The sequence below is a fragment of the Micrasema longulum genome, unplaced genomic scaffold, assembly GCF_059751315.1.
Source record: "Micrasema longulum isolate JH-2025_06_02 unplaced genomic scaffold, ASM5975131v1 h1tg002526l, whole genome shotgun sequence".
Taxonomy (NCBI): domain Eukaryota; kingdom Metazoa; phylum Arthropoda; class Insecta; order Trichoptera; family Brachycentridae; genus Micrasema; species Micrasema longulum.
In genome coordinates, this window is record NW_028279667.1 from 56,505 (window position 1) to 75,929 (window position 19,425).

Sequence of the window (19,425 nt, forward strand, 5' to 3'; positions counted from 1 at the left end):
CATCAAGAGATAAAACGAAAAACTAAACCTTATTAAGAATAATATAAATAGCTCGAAAAAGTCCAAAATGAATAACGTGTGTCCTTATTTAGGGAAAAACGTTTGTTCAATCAGCTGGTAGCAGGCAAGCCAACGTTCGGGCTGGACAACGTCTGTCGGGTTCGCTAATCAGTAATAAAACTAAAATATATTTTTTACATACTGTCATAGTTGGCGACGCGTCATCCTCTTCCATTGAAATAATAGCTCTCTGGGGATGAATAGGAATCTGAAAACAATGAAAGACATCAACAATGTTTTGAGTATGTCCAAATGTTTGTAGACAGGCTGGACTTCCTTCCTATAAATAAAAGACATGATTAAACTTCTTATATTTTCATGGCCGTTCGCATACAGGGGTAAGCTATTCTGATCACTCTTTTCCGACGTTTCAGCGTTCGCCATGAGGGTTGATGTTATTTGTATAGAAACGTCGCGAGCATTTTGCGAAAAAGCATAGAATCAAAATTACCAGTACAGAGATGGTTTAAAAGTTTATTAGCCATTAACAATGAATTTTATATGTTGCAACAGAGATGGAAAACATTTTTGAGAAGGGAATACAGAATACATAGGCAGAATGGGGAATGTTACAGTGTGTAAAGTGGCCAATGACAGATCGTAAGCCCTGTAGATGGCTAGACTTCTATATTACCTTCTCTTAAAATGATCTTCATCTCTGTTGTAATATGTGAATATTAACAGCTCCCTATGGAGTTGAATGCAGTCCTTGTCTATGGATATTTAGACAAACTCAAAATATTGTATTAAAACCAACTGCTCCAAGAAGAAGTTGGAAATTGTTTTCAGGCTTTACCTAGTACGTGAAATAATCATTCTTTAAATCGATACCCAGCCAGCCAGTAGCAAGTATACGGCAATCAGTAGCGCATGATAAATGGATGTGCTTGGGAGTTACGCTGCTTTTTGTCATTTTTTATAAGGCAATAGCAAAATTCAATAAAATTTTTATTATCTTATCTTGATGCATTGCTTATATCAATATTGCATACGGTTTAGCGGTGAAAATATTTACCTGCGGTGCGGGGGTGGAGGGGTAGGGCGGGGGCGGAGTACCGGGAGGGGTAGTAACTAATTCCCACTCTTTCTCATCTGTAATTAAAAAAACAAAATGTAAGGAGATTAAATACAGAAATACATTCATGCAGTAAAACCTCGTATTTACATTCCGCAATTTTACATTTTCCCGCTTTTTACACCGAAATATTTAAGTCCCATTTTTTTCCATACATTCTCATTCAAATATTCCCCCCAATCAACGTTTTTCATAACCCCGGTTTTACGTCGAAATATTTTCATAACTCATTCGATCGGTCAAAAGACGAGCCGCGCGCCGCCGCGTGAATAGAGAATAAAATCGAGGTAAACAAAAAAATGTGCAAATTATTGTCTCAAACTAAATTCAAAGTAGGCGCACTGTAATTGACCATTTTGTTTAAGTGTCTAATTTTGTCATTTTACTAAACAGTTACATGCAGTTGACGCATGTTTAGGAAGAATAGTCTTTACATCAATAAATAACGATGCAGAAAGTTAAAAAAAATTGACAATAAAAATATTATTACAAACTATGGCTTGCATGCACCAATGTCCCGATTGTGTCGTATTGTAAACTCGAGACAAGATCTGGACTTTTTGGTGTAAGTCTTTATAGTTTTAAAAATTCACTAAGATAGACCGGATCTTGTCTTAAGGTAGTAATTTTAATTTTTTTTTGTCCTAGCTTTAATTTTATTTGATTGTATTTTATTTTATTAGTGCTTGTATTTACTATAAGAAATGTATTGACCAAGTCCGTCAAATAAATAAATAATTTGAAAAGGAGATAGTTAAAACAGTTATCGTAAAAGTGTGAAACAGTTTTGCGGTGATGTAAATGACAGTTGAAATTTTGTGGTGCCATACTAAAAAAAGTGATACCATATAAAAAAAAAATCCCAATATTTAGGGAAAACATCGTTGTATGCATTTTATGTAAATTCAAATTTTTACTATCGTGTTTTTAAGGTTAAGTACCTAGATAAAATTATTTATACATGTATTTTTTAAATTCAATAAAAAATAACACATTGGTAGTATTGTTTGAAAAAACACAAAATATTTTTAAGTATATAATTGGAAAATATGAATAATCCCCAATCATGACAGTTCTTACAATTTTTCTGCAGTATATTTAGTATAGTCTCGTACAAAAATTATATTTTAATGAAATTGAATTATTTCCTTACATTTTTTCATTTCCTCACTTTAAAGTTTTACGCTTTTTTTGTTGATCCCTTGAAAAACGTAAAACTGGGGTTTTACTGAACTTTCAAATTTTTAAAAACCATCAAATTCAATTTATTGACATTCATCAGCAAATTGCTTTCCTTACATACAACGTAGCCTTTAGTTACCAAGAATTGCAGTTCCTCTTTGTTGTTAGCAAGAAGCACGGCATCATCAGTCATAAAATATGCGATTTCTTTATAATCCCCCAAATGTAACCATTATATTGTCAAATAAGTTTTATGGAGAAATGGAGTCGATAATAAAAATCTCAAGTCTACAAAAACACAGAAATAACATTGAGTCTATGTTTATGTTTAATTTACTAGAACATAAAAGATGAGCGATACTTTAATTCACAAATTTGGAATATCCAGTGACCGGTTTCATCGCTTTCGCAACATCTTCGAGACTGGTATCTTTATTAAGAAATTCAATGTATTTATAAAAAAACAGAGGTAAGGAGAGAGAATTCAAAATCTACCGCGGAAAGGGAATGATGATGTAAAAAAATAGTTACCATTGGAATTGTTGAGTTGATTTAGTTCCTCGGGAGATGATTTGCTTCTCTGATGACCCGGTACAGCATTCTGTTGGGGTGGTAAAAACATTTAATCGAGGTTTAAATATCAAAGAGATAAATAAACGCTCGCACCCGGTGGCATGATGTTTATTTATTTATTTCATATAAAGGTACATAGATAGAATTATAATATGCTGAAGGAGCTCAGAACCATATTTGAATACATCGGACCGTGTCCGAAAAATTTTCCACTTTCTCCGTGCGCATTCGTGAAGTCGACGCGTAATGTCGCCAGATCGCGAACAATATTATCATAACACAGATGTAAGATAATTATAATAAAAAAAGTGATTTTTTTAACTTCTCTAAAATTTTTTGTGTACATGCAGAAACATTGATTGACACAACAGAGTAGATAAGTAAAGGACCATTTAATAAAAATAATTTAATTTTGAACTAAAAAAATAAAACAAATTGTATTTAACATAAAGCGGATATTTTTATGTCATGTTAAATAATATTTGATGCCATCAAGTTTTTTTTTTGCACCACATCAGGTCATGAGACTTGGCTTGAGCACCAAGGCTTGAGAAAAATTACATTTGTTTTTTTTTTATCACTGGGAATCGAACCTGGAATATTCCGTGCGTAAGTCAAGCGTCTTAACCACTACACCACGGAGGCCGCAAAGATAATATCGGTAAAATTTCTACCACGGTGTTATTTAATCCGAGAGGTCAAATTTTCGTTAGTTCTCTCATGAGATGAGCCAAGTAGCGTAAAAAAATTGACTAGCCTGGCAACATTAACAAAATGTCCATTTTGTTTTCTTTGACAATCTGACAGATGGCAGAATATTTAAATTCTTCAGTAATGTGATTTGCGAATTTGCTACTTACACATGAAATGAGATCCCATCCTATTTCTTTTTGATCCTAGCAGTAACTAATGGTCAAATTCACCTGTATCAGCGGCGGGGTGATGGCCACCAGGGGGTAGGCCATCTGCACAGCTATGGAGTTGGGGGCCGTGTGCGGGGGTGGCGGGGGCGGCGGCGGGGGCGGCGCTGGGGCGGCGCGAGGGGGCAGGGGGGCGGAGCCGACACGTCCAGACATGTGACGGGAGATGCTTGCGCCTGCTGGGAAAAGATATGTCATTACTTCATTATTCAGATTTTAATTATTGAAGTTCCATTAAAGCAGGGGTGCTCAAACTTGAACTGCTGGCGATCTACCTCAATATTTTTAGACTACTTACGATCGACTTGAGAGGCTGCAAGTATGTGTGATGCAGGGTTGTCGTACATACACGATACACCCTACCTACCTAGGTAGGGTGTACCGTAGCATATATAGATATTAGCTTTCCGCACGGTCGATCGCGATCGACTGGTCGATCGCGATCGACCGTTTGAGCACCCCTGCATTAAAGTATTATTTTTTTAATGTTTTCTTTGTCACGCAATTATGTCGGAAAAATTTGCAATCTTTATAATAGATATTTAACCTTTCCCTTATTGTCCTAAAAACACCCGCACAACATTTGCAGTCGCACTAAAAATTGATAGCTCAAGAGTCTGAAGTTAGTCTCTAGCCTCTATCATTAGACCAACTTGATGGTCAGAGAAATTTGCAATCTTTATAATAGATATTTAACCTTTCCCTTATTGTCCTAAAAACACCCGCACAACATTTGCAGTCGCACTAAAAATTGATAGCTCAAGAGTCTGAAGTTAGTCTCTAGCCTCTATCATTAGACCAACTTGATGAACAGAGAAATTTGCAATCTTTATAATAGATATTTAACTTTTCCCTTATTGTCCTAAAAACACCCGCACAACATTTGCAGTCGCACTAAAAATTGATAGCTCAAGAGTCTGAAGTTAGTCTCTAGCCTCTATCATTAGACCAACTTGATAAACGGAGAAATTTGCAATCGCACTAAAAATTGATAGCTCAAGAGTCTGAAGTTAGTCTCTAGCCTCTATCATTAGACCAACTTGATGAACAGAGAAATTTGCAATCTTTATAATAGATATTTAACCTTTCCCTTATTGTCCTAAAAACACCCGCACAACATTTGCAGTCGCACTAAAAATTGATAGCTCAAGAGTCTGAAGTTAGTCTCTAGCCTCTATCATTAGACCAACTTGATAAACGGAGAAATTTGCAATCGCACTAAAAATTGATAGCTCAAGAGTCTGAAGTTAGTCTCTAGCCTCTATCATTAGACCAACTTGATGAACAGAGAAATTTGCAATCTTTATAATAGATATTTAACCTTTCCCTTATTGTCCTAAAAACACCCGCACAACATTTGCAGTCGCACTAAAAATTGATAGCTCAAGAGTCTGAAGTTAGTCTCTAGCCTCTATCATTAGACCAACTTGATGGTCAGAGAAATTTGCAATCTTTATAATAGATATTTAACCTTTCCCTTATTGTCCTAAAAACACCCGCACAACATTTGCAGTCGCACTAAAAATTGATAGCTCAAGAGTCTGAAGTTAGTCTCTAGCCTCTATCATTAGACCAACTTGATAAACGGAGAAATTTGCAATCGCACTAAAAATTGATAGCTCAAGAGTCTGAAGTTAGTCTCTAGCCTCTATCATTAGACCAACTTGATGGTCAGAGAAATTTGCAATCTTTATAATAGATATTTAACCTTTCCCTTATTGTCCTAAAAACACCCGCACAACATTTGCAGTCGCACTAAAAATTGATAGCTCAAGAGTCTGAAGTTAGTCTCTAGCCTCTATCATTAGACCAACTTGATAAACGGAGAAATTTGCAATCGCACTAAAAATTGATAGCTCAAGAGTCTGAAGTTAGTCTCTAGCCTCTATCATTAGACCAACTTGATGGTCAGAGAAATTTGCAATCTTTATAATAGATATTTAACCTTTCCCTTATTGTCCTAAAAACACCCGCACAACATTTGCAGTCGCACTAAAAATTGATAGCTCAAGAGTCTGAAGTTAGTCTCTAGCCTCTATCATTAGACCAACTTGATGAACAGAGAAATTTGCAATCGCACTAAAAATTGATAGCTCAAGAGTCTGAAGTTAGTCTCTAGTCTCTATCATTAGACCAACTTGATGGTCAGAGAAATTTGCAATCTTTATAATAGATATTTAACCTTTCCCTTATTGTCCTAAAAACACCCGCACAACATTTGCAGTCGCACTAAAAATTGATAGCTCAAGAGTCTGAAGTTAGTCTCTAGCCTCTATCATTAGACCAACTTGATGGTCAGAGAAATTTGCAATCTTTATAATAGATATTTAACCTTTCCCTTATTGTCCTAAAAACACCCGCACAACATTTGCAGTCGCACTAAAAATTGATAGCTCAAGAGTCTGAAGTTAGTCTCTAGCCTCTATCATTAGACCAACTTGATGGTCAGAGAAATTTGCAATCTTTATAATAGATATTTAACCTTTCCCTTATTGTCCTAAAAACACCCGCACAACATTTGCAGTCGCACTAAAAATTGATAGCTCAAGAGTCTGAAGTTAGTCTCTAGTCTCTATCATTAGACCAACTTGATGGTCAGAGAAATTTGCAATCTTTATAATAGATATTTAACCTTTCCCTTATTGTCCTAAAAACACCCGCACAACATTTGCAGTCGCACTAAAAATTGATAGCTCAAGAGTCTGAAGTTAGTCTCTAGCCTCTATCATTAGACCAACTTGATAAACGGAGAAATTTGCAATCGCACTAAAAATTGATAGCTCAAGAGTCTGAAGTTAGTCTCTAGTCTCTATCATTAGACCAACTTGATGGTCAGAGAAATTTGCAATCTTTATAATAGATATTTAACCTTTCCCTTATTGTCCTAAAAACACCCGCACAACATTTGCAGTCGCACTAAAAATTGATAGCTCAAGAGTCTGAAGTTAGTCTCTAGCCTCTATCATTAGACCAACTTGATGGTCAGAGAAATTTGCAATCTTTATAATAGATATTTAACCTTTCCCTTATTGTCCTAAAAACACCCGCACAACATTTGCAGTCGCACTAAAAATTGATAGCTCAAGAGTCTGAAGTTAGTCTCTAGCCTCTATCATTAGACCAACTTGATGGTCAGAGAAATTTGCAATCTTTATAATAGATATTTAACCTTTCCCTTATTGTCCTAAAAACACCCGCACAACATTTGCAGTCGCACTAAAAATTGATAGCTCAAGAGTCTGAAGTTAGTCTCTAGCCTCTATCATTAGACCAACTTGATGAACAGAGAAATTTGCAATCTTTATAATAGATATTTAACCTTTCCCTTATTGTCCTAAAAACACCCGCACAACATTTGCAGTCGCACTAAAAATTGATAGCTCAAGAGTCTGAAGTTAGTCTCTAGCCTCTATCATTAGACCAACTTGATGAACAGAGAAATTTGCAATCTTTATAATAGATATTTAACCTTTCCCTTATTGTCCTAAAAACACCCGCACAACATTTGCAGTCGCACTAAAAATTGATAGCTCAAGAGTCTGAAGTTAGTCTCTAGCCTCTATCATTAGACCAACTTGATGGTCAGAGAAATTTGCAATCTTTATAATAGATATTTAACCTTTCCCTTATTGTCCTAAAAACACCCGCACAACATTTGCAGTCGCACTAAAAATTGATAGCTCAAGAGTCTGAAGTTAGTCTCTAGCCTCTATCATTAGACCAACTTGATGAACAGAGAAATTTGCAATCTTTATAATAGATATTTAACCTTTCCCTTATTGTCCTAAAAACACCCGCACAACATTTGCAGTCGCACTAAAAATTGATAGCTCAAGAGTCTGAAGTTAGTCTCTAGCCTCTATCATTAGACCAACTTGATGAACAGAGAAATTTGCAATCTTTATAATAGATATTTAACCTTTCCCTTATTGTCCTAAAAACACCCGCACAACATTTGCAGTCGCACTAAAAATTGATAGCTCAAGAGTCTGAAGTTAGTCTCTAGCCTCTATCATTAGACCAACTTGATGGTCAGAGAAATTTGCAATCTTTATAATAGATATTTAACCTTTCCCTTATTGTCCTAAAAACACCCGCACAACATTTGCAGTCGCACTAAAAATTGATAGCTCAAGAGTCTGAAGTTAGTCTCTAGCCTCTATCATTAGACCAACTTGATAAACGGAGAAATTTGCAATCGCACTAAAAATTGATAGCTCAAGAGTCTGAAGTTAGTCTCTAGCCTCTATCATTAGACCAACTTGATGGTCAGAGAAATTTGCAATCTTTATAATAGATATTTAACCTTTCCCTTATTGTCCTAAAAACACCCGCACAACATTTGCAGTCGCACTAAAAATTGATAGCTCAAGAGTCTGAAGTTAGTCTCTAGTCTCTATCATTAGACCAACTTGATGGTCAGAGAAATTTGCAATCTTTATAATAGATATTTAACCTTTCCCTTATTGTCCTAAAAACACCCGCACAACATTTGCAGTCGCACTAAAAATTGATAGCTCAAGAGTCTGAAGTTAGTCTCTAGCCTCTATCATTAGACCAACTTGATAAACGGAGAAATTTGCAATCGCACTAAAAATTGATAGCTCAAGAGTCTGAAGTTAGTCTCTAGCCTCTATCATTAGACCAACTTGATAAACGGAGAAATTTGCAATCGCACTAAAAATTGATAGCTCAAGAGTCTGAAGTTAGTCTCTAGCCTCTATCATTAGACCAACTTGATAAACGGAGAAATTTGCAATCGCACTAAAAATTGATAGCTCAAGAGTCTGAAGTTAGTCTCTAGCCTCTATCATTAGACCAACTTGATGAACAGAGAAATTTGCAATCGCACTAAAAATTGATAGCTCAAGAGTCTGAAGTTAGTCTCTAGTCTCTATCATTAGACCAACTTGATAAACGGAGAAATTTGCAATCGCACTAAAAATTGATAGCTCAAGAGTCTGAAGTTAGTCTCTAGCCTCTATCATTAGACCAACTTGATGGTCAGAGAAATTTGCAATCTTTATAATAGATATTTAACCTTTCCCTTATTGTCCTAAAAACACCCGCACAACATTTGCAGTCGCACTAAAAATTGATAGCTCAAGAGTCTGAAGTTAGTCTCTAGCCTCTATCATTAGACCAACTTGATGAACAGAGAAATTTGCAATCGCACTAAAAATTGATAGCTCAAGAGTCTGAAGTTAGTCTCTAGTCTCTATCATTAGACCAACTTGATAAACGGAGAAATTTGCAATCGCACTAAAAATTGATAGCTCAAGAGTCTGAAGTTAGTCTCTAGCCTCTATCATTAGACCAACTTGATGAACAGAGAAATTTGCAATCGCACTAAAAATTGATAGCTCAAGAGTCTGAAGTTAGTCTCTAGTCTCTATCATTAGACCAACTTGATGGTCAGAGAAATTTGCAATCGCACTGAAAACTGATATTGCTGCCAATTCTGCCCTTTAATTGTAATTATAAAAACAGTTTTACTGTATTTTACAGACTATTTAATAAAATGATATTTTAAAAAGTTGCAATCAAAAAACAGTTCAGTATAACCTTTTCAATAAAAAATATTCATTGTTTTTTTTTACTATCCTTCACTTACATTTTTTTTGTCGGTCCCTTAAAAACGCAATTAAGAAGTTTTACAGTATATGGGAAGTTCTGAAGGAGAGCAATTTTAAGTTTAATGGGCCCTAAAAATAGGATTTTAGTTTACAAGCCTGATTCTAGTGTTGGTAGATGAATCAAACGTGATTTTTTTCATGCAGTCTTTTTTCCACCATAGCGTGTTGATACAAAAGGCTGAAAAATTGCTGAAGAATCCGGTGCTATATATTAGTGATGCAACAGAAGTGTCAGAAGCAGAAACGGAAACAGATGTGAAAAGTCAATTTTAGCGGATGCGGAAGTGGAAGTGTAGATACAATGAAAAAAAAGTACAATTTTTAAGGAAATTAATATTCAAAAAAGTAGTGGTTAGTTATATTTTATGAAAAGTAGTTAGGCCGCTTTTACACCTAACAATCTGTTTCGCTGTTTGACATTGTTTTTCTTAAATTACAAATAAAAAAAGTTGAAATTAAATTTATTACCTCATATAAACGCTTTGTAAAGCGCCCTTGAGGTAATTAAATTATGAAAATGGCGCAATATGAGTTATCCACAATGATAATGTATTGTATTCAATATAAAATGATGACTTGCTTCATCGATATTTCATCACTGAAATTACTTGGCTTCATTAACAGAATATCCTCTGATTTTACTAATGTCCGTACAATCAAAACTTTTTATTGCTCAACTGTTCGCCCTCTTCTAGAATATGCCTCCGTGGTCTGGTCTCCATTCTATGTGAATCGCATAAATCACATTGAATCAGTCTAACATCGCTTGCTTCGAAAAATAGCGTGGATGCTTGGACTAGAGAGAGATAATTATTCTTACGCTGAAATAGAGTCAATGTTAAATATTTCTAGTCTACAAAAACGTAGAACTAATATTGACTCCATATATATGTTCGGCATACTAAATGGTATAATCGATGTTCCATCATTACTGGGACAAGTAAAATTCAATATTCCGACTCGTAGATTGAGAAACAATGAAGTAATGTTCATCGATCAGCATAGACGGACTCACTAAAGTAATGGCATCACTACATAGCCTCTTCTACAAAATTAAAGATTTTATATCAAGAAAGGAAAAAATTATGATGTACGAAGCCTATGTCAAAAGTAAATTGAGTTACATGATCGCCTTCTGGGGAACTGGTAACAAGACAGACATAACAAGAATACAAAGACAACAAAATAAAATTCTTAAACTAACATACAACCTACCCTACCTGACCTCTATGACTGAACTGTACAAAAAAACACACCAGTTTGACATAAACTACTTGACTAAAATTGAGACCTTAAAAATTGTGCACAAAATAACACTGGGAAACATACAAGACGACGACATAATATTAGTCAAAAATGCTGACATACACAAATATAACACCAGACAACAAAAACACTATCATATTGAAAAAGCAAAGACAAACACAGGACAGTCAAAAATACTACATAATGGACTTAAACACTACAACGACCTACCTTACTACTTGAAAACTTTTAATGGAGACAAATTTAAAATCAATCTGAAAAAGCACATGATGAATGAACAGACTAGACGAGACATAAAATGACTAGACAATATAAAATTTCTAATGTAACTCTAACGGGTTTTTTAAAATTGTAAATAAATAAAAAAAAAAAAAAATAAAAAAAAACAAACTATGGCCTTAATTCTCCAATGACCCGTCTTTGTCGTATTGTTAACTCTAGACAAGATCTGGACTTTTTTGGTTTAGGTTTACAACGATTTAAACGAGCACTAAATAAATAGTCCAGATCTTGTCTCGATGTCCCTTATGTTTGTCAATGCTTCTATTTTTATTTTTTTAAATGTTTTAAACTATTCTTTTATTGTAATATTTCAACCCTATAAATTGTATACATGGACAATGTCCGTTAATAAATAAATAAGTGAATTAATTGCACATATGCGTGTGTTATCGATTAATAGACTGTGGCCCCCACATATAACTAAAAAAACGATTTATCATATTTAGCCATATTTCAACAGTATTTTGTAAAGGACAGAACACAAAGATGAACAGTAAGCATGCAAGTTTTGGTCTTACCTGGTTGATGCTGTTCCTGATTCCCGGAGGCTCTGCCCCGTGAGGCTGGACAGGCTGCGGGGGAGGTTGCTGAGGAAGCCCTGTCTCCGCTGGGCCTGCGGACCGGTGGACCAGTCGGCTTGCCCAGCGCTGTCGCCGTGTGGCGGAGACCCGGGCTAGAATGATAAATATTCAGATATATGGTGTGTATCATCGCCTTAGTGGTGACAAGATCTGGGCGAAAATGTCACAGTTTTGAGAAAAAACATGTCTTTCTGTATAGATATTTGCTAAGCTAGGCTAACCGATTCATGACGAACTAAACATGGCATTGGTATTCTATCCGTCATACTGAGTTGTCTTGTGACAAAAGTCACGCTGTGAATAGTTATTTCTAGTCTCAATGCATGCATAGTTGGCTGGGGGGGTTGTGCGGCATCCATCTCAATTCTATCTTATTTTATTTTTACAGTGATTACTAAATATTACATTGATAAATTTTATTCATTTTGGTATAATCTCTAATAAAAGCTCCATATGGCAATCAGCAAAATGTTAGTACGCGCTTTTCCCAAAGCACAAATTATGTCATACCCAAAACCTGTACGATTTTTGATCAGAGATATCTCTCTTTTATCGCACTGAGAGTGTTCGGTATTTTAGAGGAGCGTATTAAGCTCTCAAGGACAAAAACTATTTTTAAGAGAGGAGTTAAGGACAGGATTTTTCTTAGTGGGAAGGATTTGAGTGGGAAGCTCCTTGATGATTTTAAGAATGTTTGAGTTTACTGTTTTACCATATTATTTGCCATATATTTGTTTTTAAAATTATTTTTATTATTGTTGTTTCTGATCCTACTAATTGCCTGTCCTAACTCAACACAAAGTCCCGTGGAGTTGAGACTTATGACTCAAATAATGTGTAATAAACTCCTAAGTAAATAAATAAATATGTAGGATAGAGTGGGCCGATGATGTATGAAGTTTTTTTTTTAGATATCAAAGTGAAAGGGGTCTAAAAAGTTGTCTTTTGGATCGCATTGAACGTAAAAATTATTTAAAAAAATATTCCATACTACTTTTGGCCCTCAACAGAAGTTTGAAGTTTATAACTGTCTGAACATTTTTAAATTATCTATATTGATAAAATTATTTTTTTGTTCGTAAAGATATAACTTAATCACATTACAAATTCGAACAAGTTTTCAAACTACCGAAATGCAAAAAATTTACACTCCACGGAACTGATTCCGTTGAGCGCCTGACTAAAATTGACGAAAACAATGGCACATTAAAACAATGCTACCCATTTATTACAAAACAAAGTGCAACTCACGCCCTTGGATGCTTATATAATAAGATTTAATACAGATTATACAATTTAATTAGACTGATTTTCTTACTTAAATACGAAATGACAGCCGGTTTAGGGCAAAAAATTGACTTTTTCGAAAACTTCAAGCTCTGGTTGAGGGTCAAAAGTAGTATCGAATATTTTTTTATATATTTTTTGCATCCCGAGTAATCCAAAATACGGGTTTTAGTTAGGTGAAACCATCCTTAGGGATAAATAATGCATAGAACTTACCGAGGACTGCATCAGCAACTCGATTTGCTGCTGTAACTTCGCATGTCGGAATTCTGCCGCCTCTAATTCTGACACCTTTTTGTTAGAAACACCTCTCGCCAAAGAGTCTGTAATTAAAAAAAAAAAACACAAAATAAAACGTATTTTAAAAATAACAAAGGGGTTCGAACTGACAGTAGGGTCACGGTGAATCACATCTTGCTGGAGGGTGTGATCCTGTAAAGTGCTGCTAACGCCCAGTTGCATTCCACCGGCAACACCACTGTCTAGTCCAACTCGTCAGTGTCAATGCCGCAGATCAGAAAGACCTAGGCTTAAAAAATTACAGACCTTTTAAATTTATTCAAAATTGTAAATTCAGTATGGGATTGTCCTGAACTATTATCTCTCATCAACTTCAGGGTGCCTGGAAGAATGACTAGACAGGTGCCACCGTTTTGTGGCAACAATTCACGGACAGTGTATACTTGTAATGCCGTATTAAACAGACTTCATGAACTCGGCAATAGTTATTCCCACGTATCTGATATATTTAGTGTAGGGTATTGTTCCTATGGAAAAAACCTTTTGAACTTTTTCAAAGATGGTGAATGGTAATTATATTTATTTATTCATGCATTTCATAATATACACAGTTCACTTTGCCCAGCTGTATGAAACAGTACTTATGATTTTCTTGTTGTATTACTGTAGAATGTTTTATTATTTAAACTTTCTATTGATTATGCTGTATAATTTTTAGGTTAATTTTTTTAATATAAATCTTTTATAATTTTTAGGTTTAATTTTTTTTTTTAAATCTTAGCTATAAGGAAATTTAGGTTTCAAAAAAAAAATATTTATATTAAGCCAAATACGTAGTATTATAAATGTTTGTAAAATGCAGATTTGCCGTTTATGTTAATAAAATAAAATAAAATACGTGCTAGTGTGTTTGTGCGAGTGTAAGTGTGTGAGAGGGTGGGTGAGTGGGTGTTATAATGGAATGAGGGTGGACATGTGTGTAAATATCATTGCACAAGTGTCAAAAATATATAATGAATAATTGACTTACTGCGCAAGGTTTCGATGTGCCTGCTTTCATTTTCGAGCATAAGATGGATGGTCTGCGCTGTAATGAATTCCACTTGACGCTGTTTCTCACGCTGCAATAAATAAACAAAAAAGTTAGTATTTCCAGGGCTGCGATTATAGACGGCTATCTTCATAGGTATATACTGAGACGGCATAAACTAATATAGATATTTATGTACGAAAATGTGTGTCTTTATCAGTGGCGGTATTTCCATAGAAGCCCATAAGCCGGGCTTGCCTATTAATTTTATTTCAAAATTACCAAATCTGGACCAAACGCTTAAAAATAATTCATTTTGTTGTTTAAATTTCGCGCCAAATGAGAATTAGAGATCTGTTCGACGTTGGTACTGTACGCATCCCGAGATCCGAACCGTATGAAATCCGTGTGCGCGAATGACACTATGTCTTCTTATCTCGCTCTCGCACGTGGGGTTCTTATGGGGCTTATTTCACGGTGCAATTTGCATGTAAACAAACAGTAAACTCATAAAATGTTTGTCTGTATATGTTGAGTTTTATATGGGAATCTGAAGCCAGCTTCTTTAAGGTAAAGTTGGCAGAGAGCGTATCTTGTATTTCGTATCGAACAAACTTTACGATTGTTTATTATGCTCTTTTTTGCGGAATTTGATAATTTTAAACGGTTATTTTTATCTCCATTGATTAAAGACCCGTACTGGTTAAGATTTATGATAATTTACTTCATTTTGTGCAAACGTCATATATAAAAAGAATTCGGAGATGGCCGACGTTTCTTTTTTATTTGCCTATCTACTATCCTTTTCCTTTTCCAATATTCTATATCAATTATAATTTATCTTTATTATATTTATGTATCTATGGGTTCCAATGACTATTATTCTACTCTACGCATGCTATATTTTATTAATGTTACTTATGGGTAATGGTTGATATCTGAGGAATTACTTTATATAAAAAAATATTGTGCTTTCTTTATTTCGTTTATTTAAACGAACTCAGAAAGATTATCCTATGCATATTTTCATAAAATATTGTTATTCGTCATAATATACCTTTTGGATGCTTTGTAGACTGTACAACTGTAGTAAAAAAAGCATACATCATGTTTTCACAAAAGTGAATTCATCATCATTCCTATTCCGCACCTAATGGTGCATAGAGCACTGCAATCGCAGTATATCTTAATATTTTTTGCTACATGAAGGTAAGATGATCAGTCTTACGCTTCAAGTACCAGTCCAGGGACTATGACACATTCTAGTGTAAAAACACCTTTGTAAATAAATATTTCAAATCAACCATGTCGGGAATCGAACCCGAGACCTTTTGCATGGTAGGCAAATGCGCTGACCACTAAACTATGAGGCCGTCAGGGAATTACACCACATGTGGATTTAAAAAAATATATATGGGCTTGCCTTAATCGTAAACCCTAGGCACGCTACTGGTCTTTATATATATATATATATATATAATTCCTCTGTACGTGTGATGTCACTGAACTCCTCTTAAATGGCTTAACCGATTTACGTGCGGTTTTCTGAGAAATATAGATCTTTGCGCTGAGCGTAAAAAGAAGTACGGAGCATACATGTTTTATTCAGTGATCTACCAGGGTTGGTAATACTAAAATAATATTAAATTCAATACACTTTTAAAGATTGTATTCCTACATAAGTACACCCCTCTGTTGGTGAGAAGACCGGAGTTTGACGTTTGCAAAAAGAATGCTATATTTGAAAAAATATTTATTTAATGTTTTGGAATTCAACCACAAACAAGTACTTAGGACCTACTCAAATTCAATATTTGAATATTAACAATTTTTAGTTTTGGAATTTAATCACAAACAAGTACCTAGGTACCAACTTATCAATGAAAAGTTATTTTCCAAACTAATGGCAGGCAAGCCAACGTTGGGGCAGGACAACGTCTGTCGGGCTGTCGCCGGTAACCGGTAATTGAATATGTTTAGAATTTTTTTTCAAACATTTTCCATACAGAAAACTTAATTTTACTTTGTAGATATAAAATTTAACATCCCACCAGAACACGGAACAAAGGGAAGCATTTCTTGATCAGCCTTTCCGATTGCTAAGTTAGAAGCAGGTTCGTGTGGTTAAAATTTATGAATAAAAATGCTTTAGAAGACACATGCTCAACACGCATCGTCTTTTTTGGGTGATTCCGTGTAAGTTGGAGCTGTCTTCAGGATTAACTATATGTTTTGTAGAGAAAATGATGTGTTGATGTACTATAGTCCTTAAAATATAGCTTGATTAAAATGACAGCTGTCAAACTAATGTCACTAGTGATGGGAAATTATTGATCACTGATCATGTACCGATCAAATCGATATTATCAGTTTTTTCATACAAACATGAGACTCATGTTTCCGAAAATTGATATAAAAACGCATATTCAAGCCTATTATAGTGTGTTCTAAGACAATTATTCACTAAAAAATAAAATATTCAATACTTTTTTTCATGAATTGTTGAAACGTTGATTAATTTGTCTCATCTCTAACATTTTTGCAAAATGACGTAACCTTGTAAGAACGTCGTTAATAATTAGGTTTATTTACGTTTTAAAGCTGATTTTATATACGTATGTTGATTTATATGTCAAGCATTGTATTAAAAAAATAAATTAATATGCCTGATACAAATGATTTTTTGTGTGTCATTATAAATCCCTCCTTAGACGTTACTACAAAGTTATGTCCTCACTTTTGCTGATAACTATTATTCTAATCAAGCTATATTTTAAGGACTATAGTAATTAATTAACAAATCAAAACAGAGATGGAGAACATATTCGAAAGGGGAATATGGAAGTCTAGGCGTTTACAGGGCTTATGACCTGTCATTGGCTGGTTTAAGTGGCCGCTTTGCACACTGTGTGACATTCACCATTTTGCCTATGTTTGAATATCGTATTTCTTCAATTCTTCCATCTGATGATTTAAGTGGTGTAAAAAAGCTGAAATCTTTATCACGTGGGTGAGATTCATCCGGCTGAACCAAATCACCTACTAGGCAACGCCTGAAAAAAATTTTCCATTTTTTTATTCTTCTTCTTTTACCAGGTAGTTAATTCAACAATGTTTTGAGTATGTCCAAAAGCTTGCAGATAGGCTGGATTTCCTCCCTAGGGAGTTGTATATATTTACATTTATTGAACAGAGAGGGAAAACACTTTGTAAGGTCATAAGCCCTGTAAATGCCTGGAATTACATATTCGCTTCTTAAAAGTTTTTTCCCTCTCTGTTGCAACAAAATTAAAAGTATTTTTTACGCGCCATTGTTCTTGGACTTTGCAACAATGGTGATTGGACTCATAAAGGTAATAAACCAAAATCAGTGATCAAACATCCCATTTCCAAGACAAACAAAAACGATTTTTTCCGAGTACCGTAGCCTTGTACATGACACGTAAGGCTACTAAATACAGGGGTCCAAATGTATATGAAAAAAAAAAAAAAAAAATTAAATAAAGAATGGTGAATGTTACACAACGTGTAAAATGGCCACATAAACCAGCCAATGATAGATCATAAGCCTTGTAAATGTCTGGACTTCCAGATTCCCTTTTCTAAAATATTTTCTATCTCTATTGTAATTGGTTAATATTTTTTTTATCTACAAAACACTTATTTTACCCTGAGATACGTCGGAGGCCGCCTTTTAATCATAAAAAAATATACAAATACACAAAAAAATAATGGTACTTACTCCAACTGGTAGTGGCGCAGTGATTGTACTATGCCTTTGAAGTTTAAGAACCACTGTAGGAGATGCTGAAAGGATAAAATTAATTAATATTAATAATCGCTCCTAATAGCAAAAAATAAATTGGCCGGCTCAAAAGGGTGAAATTTCAGTGCCCGAGATTCTAAGAATTCAACTGAGGCCCGAAGGGCCGACTAACTGAGGCCTGCAGTGCCGATAAAGCGAGTCCTGAAGAACCGAATTTCCTAGCATGTATATAAACAGTTTATATAAAAGTAATTTTATTTTATTTTATTTGGGAAATCAACAGTTCTACATACATATTTATAGTAAACAAACAGATATATGTATAAACTCAGAACTAATAACAGATTTCCACAAAGTATACAAAGTTAGTAAAGAAAATATATTACATATTAAATAAATACATATAAGTTTATACATATAAAAATGTTATTTTCATGTACTCGGGTAATGGTGGGTATAATCGAAATATTCGATTATTAAAAAGATCACGACATTTCGAAATGCTTACAATTAATCGAGTTCACCTAATAATCGACATATCTCGAGTGAATTCATTCTAAATGGTTTTCCAAGACAATCGAGATATGAATTCGGACTTTACATTTCGAGATACGAATTCGGATTTGATATTTCGAGACAATCGAAACATGAATTCGGAATGGATTTCGAGACAATCGAGATTTGAATTCGGACTTTACATTTCGAGAGAATTCATTCGGAATGGTTTCTCGAGAGATTAATACGAAAAGTTTGAAGGCGCTTTTTGGTAAATGCATTTGATGAGTTCTGTCTGACATGACATTTCCAAAGCAATGGTAATTAATTTTAATGATTTTTTGGAATTGTAAAATATCGTTCGTGTTCAATAAAATTCAAGTATGTAATGTTAAATAAATTGTTGTCATGGGTTCATATTTATAATATAAAGGGTCTAAACTGAGCTGATTAAGATTTGGATAAACATTCACAACTTTTTACATTTTTGTGTGTCGTATTATCAGGGCTATGATTTTAATTTTAATTTGAAATTACTCTGCGTGTGACCTTTTAAGTTCACGCCTGTTAGTTTGTTTCCCGGAAATAGGATAACTATTACAACGTTATATTATTGGTTGATTTTGGCGAACTAGTGACGTTATTAAAATTAGTTAGTTTTTATTAAAATACTTTTTTTCATACATTTTCAATAAATTTACAATTTATTGCACTAATTTTTACCATGCGTAATAAAACATGTTTTATACCCAATCTCCTGTAGGGCTGAACTTCCTCATTATTATTTTGAAGTACTTTGTTACACATGTATATGTTTACCCTCCCCCTGTCCCCAAATCTTCAAATAAATGTCAGTTTGGCTGTTGTCTGACATTTCACGATTAAAAAAATAATCAATTAATTCGATGTTTGAATTTGATTATTTGTATGTCTCGAATGCTTGTATTTCGATTATTCCCATCGTTAAATAAAAGTCGGTATATGAACAAATATTATTATTTATTAACATTTAATAAAATGTTTGACCACTAC

The 19,425-nt window shown here is 34.3% G+C and overlaps 1 protein-coding gene across 2 annotated transcripts in view; it reads right to left on the reverse strand.

The window, feature by feature from the left end:
- The window catches only part of LOC148272022 (uncharacterized), a 57,234-nt gene extending 39,295 nt beyond the window's left edge, over positions 1-17,939 (reverse strand). For both annotated transcript variants that reach the window (XM_088240608.1, XM_088240607.1), the window contains exons 1-8: positions 17,875-17,939; positions 14,133-14,223; positions 13,079-13,185; positions 11,513-11,667; positions 3,814-3,989; positions 2,849-2,918; positions 1,076-1,152; positions 203-268 (exon numbers count right to left, since the gene is read on the reverse strand). In XM_088240608.1, the coding sequence (XP_088096734.1) occupies positions 203-268; positions 1,076-1,152; positions 2,849-2,918; positions 3,814-3,966 (366 nt within the window). In that variant the 5' untranslated portion in view covers positions 3,967-3,989; positions 11,513-11,667; positions 13,079-13,185; positions 14,133-14,223; positions 17,875-17,939. The remainder of the gene's footprint in view (positions 1-202; positions 269-1,075; positions 1,153-2,848; positions 2,919-3,813; positions 3,990-11,512; positions 11,668-13,078; positions 13,186-14,132; positions 14,224-17,874) is intronic.
- Positions 17,940-19,425: the final 1,486 nt, after the last annotated feature.